Source organism: Lactuca virosa, chromosome 8, assembly GCF_052849685.1.
Source record: "Lactuca virosa cultivar CGN04683 chromosome 8, Lactuca_virosa_CGN04683_v6, whole genome shotgun sequence".
NCBI classification, from domain to species: Eukaryota; Viridiplantae; Streptophyta; class Magnoliopsida; order Asterales; family Asteraceae; genus Lactuca; species Lactuca virosa.
The window spans coordinates 29,258,184-29,271,935 of record NC_136433.1 but is presented as its reverse complement, the minus strand read 5'-3'; the positions used below and the strand labels follow the sequence as shown (position 1 = coordinate 29,271,935).

General features: G+C 32.2%; 2 protein-coding genes across 2 annotated transcripts; one reads left to right on the top strand and one right to left on the bottom strand.

Moving 5' to 3' along the window:
* Nucleotides 1–5,391: 5,391 nt before the first annotated feature.
* Nucleotides 5,392–7,354, top strand: LOC145129123 (peptidyl-prolyl cis-trans isomerase CYP19-4-like). Its single transcript, XM_079063866.1, has 8 exons — nucleotides 5,392–5,598; nucleotides 5,703–5,768; nucleotides 6,026–6,104; nucleotides 6,292–6,339; nucleotides 6,453–6,476; nucleotides 6,642–6,824; nucleotides 6,891–6,966; nucleotides 7,071–7,354. The coding sequence occupies exons 1-8, from the start codon at nucleotides 5,521–5,523 to the stop codon at nucleotides 7,207–7,209; spliced, it is 693 nt and encodes a 230-aa protein (XP_078919992.1). The 5' UTR covers nucleotides 5,392–5,520; the 3' UTR covers nucleotides 7,210–7,354.
* Nucleotides 7,355–7,589: 235 nt separating this feature from the next.
* Nucleotides 7,590–8,288, bottom strand: LOC145128768 (protein EARLY FLOWERING 4-like). The gene has a single exon (XM_079063571.1). The coding sequence runs from the start codon at nucleotides 8,235–8,237 to the stop codon at nucleotides 7,833–7,835; it is 405 nt and encodes a 134-aa protein (XP_078919697.1). The 5' UTR covers nucleotides 8,238–8,288; the 3' UTR covers nucleotides 7,590–7,832.
* Nucleotides 8,289–13,752: the final 5,464 nt, after the last annotated feature.

Here is a 13,752-nt window from a genome sequence, read left to right as displayed (position 1 = left end):
TTAGTTTGTGAATGACCATTGGATTCTCCATTTCTCCCATAACTCCCCATCATTATTTAGCATTAGTAACAACCATTTCAATGTGTTTTATGAATGTAATAATGCACAATCATAATGTGCATTCATATTATAACTCATCTTTCACCTTATTTTGATAGTATAAATAGTGAGCCATATGTATTAGAAAATTGATGATTTCATCACAAGTATTGGAATAAAAGTTCTCTTCACTCTCATGTCTTTCTTACTCTATAATTTATCTTGTTATTTGATCATATTGTATAACACACACACACACACACACACACACATATATATATATATATATATATATATATATATATATATATATATATATATATATATATATATGAAGCACATATTGAGATTACTAAATATTTCATCGATATGGAAGATACTATCGTAATTAGGCCAATAAAATGAAACAAATATAAGTAATAAAAGCAACATATGAAGAGGAGATATGCATATGATCTTAGGGTGCACGGTATGAATGTAATTTGGCCGAAAAAGCCGCCAATGCAGGCGGGCACGACGGTCGTGCGGTTTCGAGTTGCAAAATGTTGGGAGGTTTTAGGACAGGTTGAGCGGGTTTGTGAATGGTTTGAAGTCATTGCTCAACGTCTAGATTTAAAAAAAAAAACAAAAAAAACTTTTCACCTTCTAAATATACACATGCATTTAACTCAACTAAAAACATATTTTTACCATCTATATATACACATGCATTTGACCCAACTAAAAAATCATACCTCATTTCTTCTTTACTTTCTACTCTCTTCGGTTTCGATTCCAATCTTTCAAATTAATTGCAATGGATTTAAGCCATTGCAAATCCAAAAAATGGATGCTACTCCGAGAAGAAATTGTCGAATCAAAACCGATACCTAAATGTCAGTGCCAACTTTAATTCCCGAAACCCAAACACCAATGCTAAATTATCAACATCAATTCCAATCCCAATAATATAAACCCCAACAATTTCAATCCCAACATCTTCAAACCCAACAAACATATAACTAGTTTCTAGGTTCTCAAGACTACAACAAAGATTTTAATTAGTAAGTTCTTACTAACTAGAGTCAAATTCAATTTACATTTCCGACACTTCGTATTTTCGTGAGCTTGTAAATGAAGAATATAGTGACGAAACTCAACCCCCATCTTAAAACCAAAATGACGAGTCAAACGAAGACATTTTAGCTAATGAAACTCGAGCCCCATCACAACAAAAAAGAACACAACCGACAAGAAATTTTACCCAACGGTTGAAACGAAGGGCATGGATCAAAACAAAGGAAGTAGTGTTAGTCAATCATTTATCAGTACTTCGGTGGAATATGAAAAAGGCAATTATCAATGATCTAATGCTTTTTGGGACTCGGTGGTGGAAGACTTTAAGATGCGAATGTGTGGTAACAATCGTAACAGGTACCAACCGGTACCTGAACTCCAATGGAAGGATTTGCAGGAAAAAAGTTAACAAGTACAATTGTATCTACAACAACAGATGTCACATGCGTGTAAGCGTGCAAGCGGGCGTTCAAACATCGATGTGTTAAAGGTAGTGAGTACCACAATCTCTTTGTGAAAGAATTTCCACATAAGGCGGCATGAGATATCCTGAAACACCCTGCTAAATGGCTTACCGTTCGCTTGATGGGTGACAACCCCCCACATCCTTCAACAAAAGGAAAAAAAATCTTATTACAACGCCTACACAAATGGATAAGATGCCCAGTTTTCAAGTAACATAAACGAGGGTGGTGAAGATATTGTTGGTCTAGAGTTTCAAGTAGAAGCACCAATGTCGACATCGTCACCGTGACGACAAATGGGCAAGAAACCAACAAGCACATGCTCAAACTTGGTTAATATCAAAAGCATTGAGGATGAAGTCAGTCAGCTCACAAAAATAACCGTCAAGGCAGAGGAAAACAAGGATCGCTACTGAAGGGATAAATCACGCATCTTAGATGAGGAGTAATAAAAGAAAGATAAAATATTGGATGAGAAGTTACGCCTGATGAAGGGAAACAATTTGATAACGATTTGCAATTTTTCCTTAAGCCACACGACTGTTTAACCAGAGTGCAGTTGAATGTGGTGATCGCTCACAAGTAGTAAATTGCACAAATTTGAAGATGGGGGATGAAAAATATTTCTAGATTTTAGTTATCGTATTTAGGATTTTAATTCTTGTATTTAAGATTTTTATTTTTTATTTTATTTTTTATTTATTTTATTTTATTTATTTATTTATTATTTTTTTTTTTGAAACGACAAATCTAACCTACTCCTAAACTACACCTTAAATTCACCTATGTCCACGGCGGGACTTGAACCCTCAACCTCAAGGAGGGAGGACAACACCGGATACCGCTGGGCTAGAAGCCATTTATCATTTGTATTTATGTGTTTTGTTAATGAAATGTTTTTTAGTCCAGTTTTGTTTATTTATATAGTAGTTTATTAAGCGTTTTTAAATTTTTTTTAATCAAAATTGAGAGGGTTGAGACTTGGGAATAGAGATGAGCATATGGACCAGGGAACCGGCCGGAACCGGTACCGGAACCGGAACCCCGATGGAACCGGTCGGGCCGGGACCGGGACGATATTCTTTTGGATTTTTGGAATCGGGAACCGGCAAAAACCGAAACCGTATGTTGCTATTTCTCAAGGACCGGTTCCAATATTGAAGACACGACAAGAACCGGTAGGAACCGGACGCGGTAGAACCGACGGTCCGGTTCGGTTCCTATTTTCCACCAAGTTTGGTTTCCGGGCCGGTTCCTTTGCTCATCCCTACTTAGGAGGATTGAAAAAGATAAGTTACTTGTCTAGTGCATTAGGTATGATAGGAGAGAATTATGAGAGAAAAATAAATGATATAGCCCTATGTGGTAAGAACCTTAATGCTAAATTATTACATTTAACTTATTGAAAAAAAAGGTTAGTAAAAGAAAACTAAACGCGTGTAAAAAAACACTAGTAAGAGAAATGGTAGTACAGATAAGATATACATCCATTTCGTATACAAGTAAAGTTGTAACTAAAAAAAATGAAAACCCCAAATCTAATAAGACTCTATTTTATTCCATATAAGATATACACCCTTCAGATTAAAAAAAAACTACATTAATAAGTTAATAAATTGTCGATTATGTGTTCAACAATTAAAACTAAGTAATCTCAATACCTTATTTCTAATGAAAATACAGAGAGATGCCGGCCTACAGCACCAATATACAACAGGATATGAGTATTGAAGATATTAGTAAAAACCCAAAGAACAAATTACGCGGATGCTCTTTTAGCTTTATAGTTTTTCCCTGATATGGTCCTTACGAAACTTTTTTCCTTGAAATGGTCGCTACGGAGCAAACCTTGCACACAAATGGTCCTTGTGACTAACTTTGTTAACAAGTTGTGTTAAGTTTTGTTAAATGACAAAAATACCCTCTGTTTTATGCACGCATATCGTCCTCTCTCTCTCTCTCATGGTCCTCTCTCTTTCATGAACACAATCACAATCTCCACCCTCATCTTCTTCCTCTCATCCTTTCTTCTTTCTCACACAAACAAATATCGACCCACCACCGTCAGACACCACTCTCTGCCATCACCACCACCATTTATTCTATCTCTACCTATCTCTTATCTTTCATACATACACACCAAAGAAAACAAAAATACAAAAAAAAAACTTTAAATCTAGAAATCAACATACATCTCTCTCTCTCTCTCTCTCTCAAAAATCTCACATACATACATACAGACATTGAAAAATAAATAAACATAGATGAACTCAGATGAATAAAAAACCCAGATAAACAAATAAACATTCCTCTTTTGCTTCTCGGACCCCATATGAACAAATGAAACCCACATTTGCAACGACTAAGGAGTGGAGCTTATCAGATTTTCAGAACAAAAAAGGGAGATACAGTTGGACTTTTGGTCCGATTTTGGAAATGAAGAACACACTCACACAGAAAGTGTATAGGATGAGGGTGAAACCTACAATAATGAAACCTGCAAATCAATTCTTAATATTCTTTTTGTAATCTTATGTTTTCTCTTGATAAGTTATCACAACACTTCTTTTTTCAAAATTCTTAATCAAGCAAGAAAACCCACAGACAAAACGAGATTGAATAGATGCAATTATTCGATGAAACCTATAAAATTAAACATGTAATTCAGTTTCAGTGAGATAAGAAAGATCAGGAAGCAGTAATAGAGAGGGAGATCGAGGGTTAGGAGCTGTTAAGCTTCCTGAAACCATCGACATTTCTTTTCTTTCTTTTTCCCATTACAGCCTAACCACCGATGAACTCCCTGGCCCCTTTCTTCTTTCTAATCGACCGCTAAATCATAAACGCGTTTGTCATATTTCTTTGATTTTCTTTGTCTTAGAAGATAATTAGGAAGAAGCTTGTTGTGAGATCTGGAACGAGGATTAGAAGGGTTCTTGTTCTTTTATTCATCAATGGAGAGAAGGGATGGGGAAGAAGATTATGAGTGGGTGGACTTTTTTTTATCTTGAGAGAGACGGGGAGAGAGAAAGGGAAGATAGGAAGCCCATGGGTGAGTTGGAAGGAGGGACGGTGACCGATGGGTTAGTTGGGTATCGAAGGAAATGAGGGTTTTTGAAGAAGATGAGGATATTGAAGAAGATGATGGTGATTCTATCTTCTGGGTATGTGTGTGTGTCTTTGTGTGTGTGAGAGAGAGAAAGAGGGACCATTTGTGAGCATAAAACAAAGGGTAGTTTTGTCATTTAACAAAACTTAACAGAATCTGTTAACAAAGTTAGTCATAAGGACCATTTGTGTGCAATGTTTGCTCCGTAGGGACCATTTCAGGGGAAAAAAGTTTCGTAAGGACCATATCAGGGAAAAACTGTAAAGCTAAAGGACCATCCGTGTAATTTGTTCAAACCCAAATAAAAAATCAGAATAAGATAATCAGAAACAATAATTTCTTGGTTTTATCAAGCTCATAGTAACGGCGGTGGTTTAACGACATAGGAGTACTGCAATTCTTTGGTGGTGAGTGGGTTAAAGAAAGGAAGAGAAAGTAAAGGAACGAGTTTTGTTTTTCAACAAGTACCATCGATACGACATTATCAACGGATATTTATAGTTTTTCGATTATTTAATTTATTCTACTTTGTTAAATATCTAGATTAAGATCATAATGTTTTTATTTATTAGTCATAACACCAATATAAAATTTGATATACTTTATAAAATTTTCAAATAAAGCAGGATAAATGTGAAATTATTTAGAAAAATGCAAAGAATATAACTTTAAATATAATTTAAGATAAATAAGTTACAACATAAATAATAAAACAACAAGATGCATATATGAATCAACAATCTCATGTAATAGTATCGAGTTGCATTACGGTGGAACTCATATCTACCCACAACACAAAGTCACAAACCCAAGCTAACAGATCTCTCCATCCACTCTCCAGGGACGAAGACGATGCCTAACAGAACCAAAATTCCTCCCCTCGCCATTCTATGGGGTCTACTTCTCTTTGGAACAGTCGTTTTTGTTCTGGTACTTTTAACATCATCATTTATTCATCGCGAACAACCTATAATATGGAAAATCATAATCTTTTCTCTAGTTTGTATCCACTAATCTGTGTTTACTGTTTACAGAACCGGATTACTGATACTGATGTTGCTTCAGAACAAAAAGCTGTTAAAAATCAGCACAATCATAAGGTAAGCCATCAGGTTCATTTTCACATCTTCTTCTTTCTTCTTCTTATATGTGATGTATAATTCTGTTTAGTTTAGGTTTCATCTTTTATTTCTAATTAATTGCTGTTTTTGGTTATTGACCTAACGCTTGATCTAATTTACAACCTCGAATGGGATTTAAGAGGATAAATTTGATGTGATTATGGATTTATCGGCAATTAATTAGGGCTTATAGCTCAATAATCTGAAATACATGTTCATTGATGATTGCTTATTAGGCAGATGGACCAGAAGGGGATCTAGATGAAGTTACACACAGGGTTTATTTTGATGTTGAGATTGATGGAAAGCCCATGGGTATGTTTCATAATCTGCATCTCTTCTATATATACTTTCTTGAATCTCAACACATAAATGTTAACAGTTTCATAATCTGAAATGCATTGATGGATTCACCAAACAAGTTTTCTTTCATAAACGTGGCAACAATTTAGAATGTTGATCATCTACACATGAATTCTTACACATGAATTCTTGCTTTCAGGACGCATAATCATGGGCCTTTTTGGGAAGGCAGTGCCAAAGACAGCAGGTACAAATACAACAATAGCCAAGCATACTGATAATGCTCTTATTTTTGTATGTTTCATGATTTCTTAATGTATAAAGATTAAAGAACTTAACTAATACTTATTATATTTGCAGAAAATTTTCGAGCTCTTTGCACAGGTAACTAATCAACTTTTAATTCTCTTACTATGTTTTCTCCTCCCTAATATAAATAGTAAAACTCCAAAAGCAGAGAAAAACCATGATGAGCCTATCCAAAGAGAAATTATTACAATCACTTAAACTAATCTTTTAAGCTAATTTTCTTTCCCTTTTGGATTTTAGGGGAGAAAGGAATTGGGAAAAGTGGAAAGCCTCTCCATTACAAAGGAAGCACATTCCATAGAATCATACCAAGCTTTATGATTCAGGGAGGCGACTTCACACGTGGTGACGGGCGTGGTGGGGAGTCCATCTATGGTGAAAAGTTTGCTGATGAGAATTTCAAATTGAAACACACTGATCCTGGTAAATAAAACACCTTATTAATTTAAAAAAACAAAATTGTTTAAATTTTTATTTTGGTAAAAACAGGAGTTCTGTCTATGGCAAATGCTGGACCCGATACTAATGGCTCTCAGTTTTTCATCACAACAGTTATAACTAGCTGGTGAGATGTTACTTTCTAGTTTCTACACAACAGTTTGACTTTTGAGGTCAAACCTGTTTTATTTCAATCTTGTGAAGTTTAATTTGGTTGTTATGTTTTTGTAGGTTGGATGGACGACATGTGGTGTTTGGGAAGGTGGTGTCGGGAATGGATGTTGTGCATAAGATTGAAGCGGAAGGGAAACAAAATGGTACTCCAAAAACCAATGTTGTTGTGGCAGACAGTGGTGAACTACACTTGTGATTCCTAATGTCCTATTTTACATTTTTACCAGTTTTTATTCGATTGGAAAACCTTTTGAACATATACCTTAATTCGCATCTTTTAACATGTTGATTGTAAAATTTTAAGAGGTTAGATAAAAAGATGACAAATCAAATTGTAGTTATTGTGATTTTGCTTTTGTGTGGCTTATTTCGTAAACCAATTTAATCAGAACTCACATAATTTTGAGCTTTTACCATTAAAGAAGTAAAAAAATCCAATTCGCATTTCTAACTGTTTAGACCAAATGGGCCTCATCAATCGGACACCACTGTCATTGTGTTTCAAGTTTCAAGTCACAACATCTCCAGAATCGTATGAATTTACTCCAAAATTGCTTTCAATCATAACACAACAGATCGATAAACTCGTATAGATTAGCAGCGACTCATCGGATCAAGAACAGAACAAATTACATATATGCATATTACTCAACAACAAATCCCTACGATATTCCGTAATCAAGAAATACAAAATCAAACACCAGTCAACTTCCGAAAATTCAAATTTCACATCATAATCGACCAGAAATTACGACGAAAAAAAAGAGAGAGGAGACTTCGGAATTACTGAAAAATTGCATAACGCCAATCGATCAAGTATCAACTCTCCTTCAGGTTGTCTGCATCATTCTCTGAAATCCGTTGATGAAAGGCGCTGGAGAAGTTGGTAGATAGATCGGAGTAGAGAGACACGATTTTGGAAACGTTGTTGTTGATCTCTTGAATTAGAGCAACGTTTTTGACCATGTTCTCGTGAATTTTGGAGCGGTGATTCTCGTTGACCTGTTGAATCAAAGCTCGGTTTCGGTCCAATACGGATTGGACTTCACGGAAGCTGTCGGTGAAGTTACTCCACACCACCTCAGATTCTTTGCTGTTCTGTTCTTCGTCGGATACACCACCGGCGTAGCCGCGACCGTCGTTGGTGGCGGAAGGGGGTTGTTGAAGGTTGGATGATTCGTCCATGCTCGATTCAGCTGCGGAGGAAGAATCGAGGGTTGTCATTCAACCAAATCATTTATCCGATTTGATGCAAGCTTCTTCTTTTGTTCGTTTTAGTCCACGTTAACGCAATGATTCGGGTCGGATCAGACGGATAAACAAAAAAGAATCCGGGTCCATTATGCCGGTTCAGTGATAGAAGTCCAAATCTTTTTGAATTAAAACCACACAAAATTAGGCAATTAGCAACCGAACTGAACTTTTTTGGAGTTCCCTTAAAAGAAGTTGAAAACAATAATTAGACCCTAAAAAATGTTATTCAGTATCTTAGATCTGTGAAATGACAATAATGGCCTCATGTGCCAAGCATGTGTTTGTCGTTTGAACTTAACTGGAGAAAAACGGAGTCAATAGGAAGGCCTTGAGCCCTTGACTCAAAACAGATAGAAAACCAATCATAAAAATCTTTCAAGAATCAACGCATAAATTTAGTATAAATATCGATACTTTATTTAAAACGTGAGAAGACCCGACATTGGCCTCGTTTGTTTTTCTACAAAAGTACTTTTTGAGCACTTTTTCCTTCTGGCAGGTATACGTTTCTCAAGTGCACGTCTTTTTCCGCAAAATGAAAAAAGACAAAAGACATTTAACCACTTCCAAAACAAACAACACCTAAATGTGAAAAAACAAAACATACAGCTTGAAAATTAAATGGTTTGACCCATTTACATTTACCAAACTATTAATTTTAAGACTTTGTATTACTAGACTAGGTGTGGGATAGACTGGTTGATTAAAAAAATTTTAAATATCAATGTGTAAATATTAAATATTTTTTAAAGTGAAATTTCGAAATAAATAGACGTATTCAACTAATGAACCAATAGGATCAAAAGAATCACTAATGAGAAGATTATCCGGAATATTAATAATTGTCTTGCAATCATTTAAATTATCAACATTTCTTTCTCCTATATCTAATAGTTAGTTTGCAAATATTGTTGTTTCTTCAATATCAGATGTTTGAACACTTAACCTCATGTTTTTCGTTAATCTAGAACTTTGCATTTTGACCAGATGTAGGAATAACTTAATGAAGAATTCACAATGTCTTGTCTACTTCCGTTAAAACCCCATGTATTATACAAGTTGATTAAAAAAAGATATATTAAAAACTAAGGATTTAACATTAACAAATTTTAAAATGATATATTTCAGTAGGATTTAACTGAAATAAAGATTTAGTAGGTATTTAAAAAGCATATTGAAGCGTTAATCATAGTTTGCAATAACTTCAACCAAATCGCTCTATTTTTTAACGGTTGCTTAGTGGTGAGAAATTAGTATCACCAAGTTAGTAGAATTCACCAACACCGGATTAAAAACTCGGGATCTCCAATATAAGATGCACAGAACCAAATCACTCTAGTAATCATGAAATGAGGAATTAATAAGTACCTTTAATAAAACAAATCGTTGAAACATCAACCATAGTTTGCTATAATTTAAACTAAATCACTCTATTAATTATGAAATTGCAAGTGGTCATTTCATTTCCCATATCATCTTCATATGGTGAAAACTATATTTACGTATTTACATCAGCTATGAAATGTTCTATTTGCATTATCAAATTCACATAAATATTCAACTTTTTTACCTTAAAAAAATAAAATTGACACTAATTATGAAAATAAAACGTAATGATCCTTATTGGTTATTATGAACCAAATTATAATATTTTGTGATGTTTGGAACCATTGCACAATCATTAAGACGTGAGACAACATGTTGGGATTAAAAAGATCCACAAACTTATTGATAGGATCCTTTAATTTCTTATCATTCGAATAAACAGTCAAAAAGCCTGAAAATTCATTTTTTGGCGGCAAAATTAATGTAAATGATGTAGCCACGTTAATTATGCATTATTTGGTAAAAGATCTACAAATATAGAAGTACATGTGTAATGTCTCCTACAATAATTCAATCATAAATTTTGAACTATTGATTTGTTGGCTAAAATTACATATGATTAGTAAATATAGTAACTCTGAAGAAATGATGGATAATTTTTAAATAATGAGATCTTTTAACTTATAAATGTGCCAAAGAAACGACTTTTTACTTTTAAACCGAAACTTAATAACTGTTTTCTAAAATATAAACCTTAAAATAGTGATCTTGTAATTATAAACCAAAAAATGCATCAAAATATGTGTTTTCTATATTTGTCCAATAATTAGTCTTTTAACATGTAACATTAGAAAACACAAATCTCTCTCTTTAATAAAAGAATCCTAAATTTATCACTTGTCATTTTTTTTATAATTTATAATTTCTTTTCTCCTACTCTCTAAAAATGACACATGTCTTTTTCTATGATTTTACATTTAAATTTAAATCTTTTTCTAGATCCCTTAATATTAGCATTATTAATAAATATTTTGAAATTCAAAATGTTTGGTAATCAATTATAAATAATCTCCTATTTCACTTATTTTGTTACAATTATTATTTATGTTATATTAATTTATCAACCGTGTATATATATATATATATATATATATATATATATATATATATATATATAGAGAGAGAGAGAGAGAGAGAGAGAGAGAGAGAAGTAAGTTCAAATAAAAACAATAAATCGTGTGAAAACGTAAAAATATTATGTTTATGTTATTATTCTGCAATGAATGTTGTATATATGTATTGTTGAAGTAATTATAATATGAATATTAACGTTTGATTATTCATATATTCATTAGAATGTTATTATCATATCATACTATATTATAAAAGAAGCATTTTTTCTTTCACCACATTCATTTGAAACTCCCAACTTTTCATATTTCCATACAATATGTTTAATTTATTAACTTAAATATGCTTTTAGTTGTAAACATTATCATAAATGGAAGAATTTGTGACTTATCAATATGATATACTTAATTTGTTAACTTCAATATATAGTTAAATAAATAACCTACATTAATATATCAAATAAGCTTAAAAATTTAGTGTAAAATTTAAAACCTAAAGTAAAATATCAAATAATGTTTTAAAAAAATTCAATATATATATTTTAACATAGTTAAAAGGAAAACATTAAATATAATAATAATAAAAGAACCTAAATTGATGAATCGAATTAACAAAAAGGTGTCTGAAAACTATATTCTAACAATATATTTTTAACCCGCACCGCGCAACGCACGGGAATTCGTCTAGTTCTATTATAAATTTTTGTATGTGCATTTTTGTAGTAAATTCTAATTTTAGTTTTAACCTGTGAATATTCATTTATTCATTGCTGAATAATGACATAAAGCTATGCATACAAAATTCATTGCAGAATAATAACATAAAAGTAGTGTTTTTACGTTTTCACACTATTTACAGTTTTTATTTGAACTATCCCATATATATATATATATATATATATATATATATATATATATATATATGGGCATAAGTTATTTTGTTTTTACTAACTATTGTGTACCAGAATGCACAGATCTGGACCACAGGTGGAATATAATCAATGATCAGGATCTGAGAGTCTATGATATTACAATAGGGTAACATGTACTATATAATCACACAAATTTCAGCATAAGGGTATTTTGGACAATTAACTATATTTAAAAAGGAAATTTTCGGATTGCTAGGGATAATTAATACTCCTAATTTTAAAAATCTGAATTTTTTAAATTAATTCAATTTAATTCTAAACATAATTTGTAAACATAACCGATTTTATTCCGTCGGAATGTTTTTTTGTTAGAATGATGTTCTTTCAGAGTTTTATTCTATTAGAATATTAATGAAGAATAACAGAATTCTTGAACTCACAGTTGAAGAATAACAACATTTTGATATTTTCATATACATTCGAACTTAAATACAAATTCATACATATTCTTACATACTAATAGCCTTATACATTTTAATATATTTATACATATTTAAAAGATTATCATAAAAAATCAGCATTCTTGAATATACAATTAATGAATAAATACAAGTGTAATTCTTAAAAAATAAAAACATTCTTAAACTGTGAGTGTGATCAATCTTTGACTCATTCTTCAAGTTATTCTTATCAGGTCTTCAAGCCATTCTTCCGACCATTCCTATCACAAATGCAACAAAAACTAAGAATGGTTAAAAGCATGTTACTTGCAATTCCTATCAATTTATACATTCTTGCAGAATACATAAAATACATTCTGGCAGAATACATATAATATATTCTGGCAGAATACATAGAATACATTCTGACATAATCCATTGCATATCACTATTTTCTTATTCCAGTAAAATAGTAAACAACACACATATGCAAAATCCATTGCAATCTGCAAGCAAAATCCATTTTTTCAAAACTCAATCAAACAATATTGAATCATGTAGGAACAAGAAATGAAAAATCTATCTAATCTAATTTCATACCAACAATAAAAGAGCATGAAATGGGATTGAAGAAACCGAATGCAATTCCAAACTTAATCGAAATCAGCTAGCATCAACCTGTTGTTATGAAAAGGGCATCCAACCCAATCTAAATTAAGTTATATAGTTCTGAAAAGAATAAGGAACAAAGCGAAGTAAAAACATTAAAGATTATTAACTAATTTTTCATTGAGGCATTTTATCGAACACATGGAGGCCATGACAGAATGTTATTGTTTGTAAACGAAAATTTCAAAATTAATAATGATTTTGGAAAGTTTCGATGTCTAAAATAATGTAAGGCAGGATAGAATTGAGTTTATAACAATATCATCTAGGTAAAGAAAAAAAAAGAGATGTTAGTCTGTTACCTCAAATTAAGAACAAGATTCATGATTCCATCGGTTGCTGACAAAATTTCAGCAGCCCATTACAAATATCCACCATTAAACTCAAGCTTGAGATTCGCTGAATGAACATGTGAGTGATTTTCACGGTAGTAGGCATCTTGTGTATTACCGATTAACTCATCAAGGCCAAACTTTTGACAGTGACCGATTGTGAAGATGATCATATCTAGATTGCAAGAGATCACACTATCTGTTGTCTGAAGGTTGTGGTGTCGGTGTACGGAGGCAAGTGCGAACGTATTCCGGCGATGAAAGCATGTGCAGCGACTGTGACCAGGGAAGAGGAAGAAGTAGACGAAGTAACAGTATGTATGGATGATGCTGATCAATTGTGATGTCGGCCGATGATTTTGTAGGGTTTCAAAATTGATTATCCTAATTTAAAGGGATATTAAATGTTTTAAATATTTTCTATAATTAAATATGGTATAGATTATTATTATACCCTTAAACAATTTATTAATTATTTAATTTTTTTGCTAATTTGTGATTGGTGCATTCATGCACACAATAGTTGTCAAAAACATTTGAACCTAACTCTCTCTCTCTCTCTCTCTCCCCTCTCTCTCTCTCTATATATATATATATATATATATATATATATATATATATATATATATATATATATATATATATATATATGAATTTACATATAACATCGAGAATGCAACAATAATTATGGGACGGATTTTGTCATCTTATTTTTT

What these genes read in the sequence shown, in the direction of transcription:
- LOC145128768 (XM_079063571.1), bottom strand. Translation starts at nt 8,237, where the DNA reads ATGACAACCCTCGATTCTTCCTCCGCAGCTGAATCGAGCATGGACGAA.
- LOC145129123 (XM_079063866.1), top strand. Translation starts at nt 5,521, where the DNA reads ATGCCTAACAGAACCAAAATTCCTCCCCTCGCCATTCTATGGGGTCTA. An exon ending in GAACAGTCGTTTTTGTTCTG is followed by an intron (nt 5,599 to 5,702) that starts GTACTTTTAACA and finishes TACTGTTTACAG; the next exon opens with AACCGGATTACTGATACTGA. An exon ending in ATTGAAACACACTGATCCTG is followed by an intron (nt 6,825 to 6,890) that starts GTAAATAAAACA and finishes TGGTAAAAACAG; the next exon opens with GAGTTCTGTCTATGGCAAAT.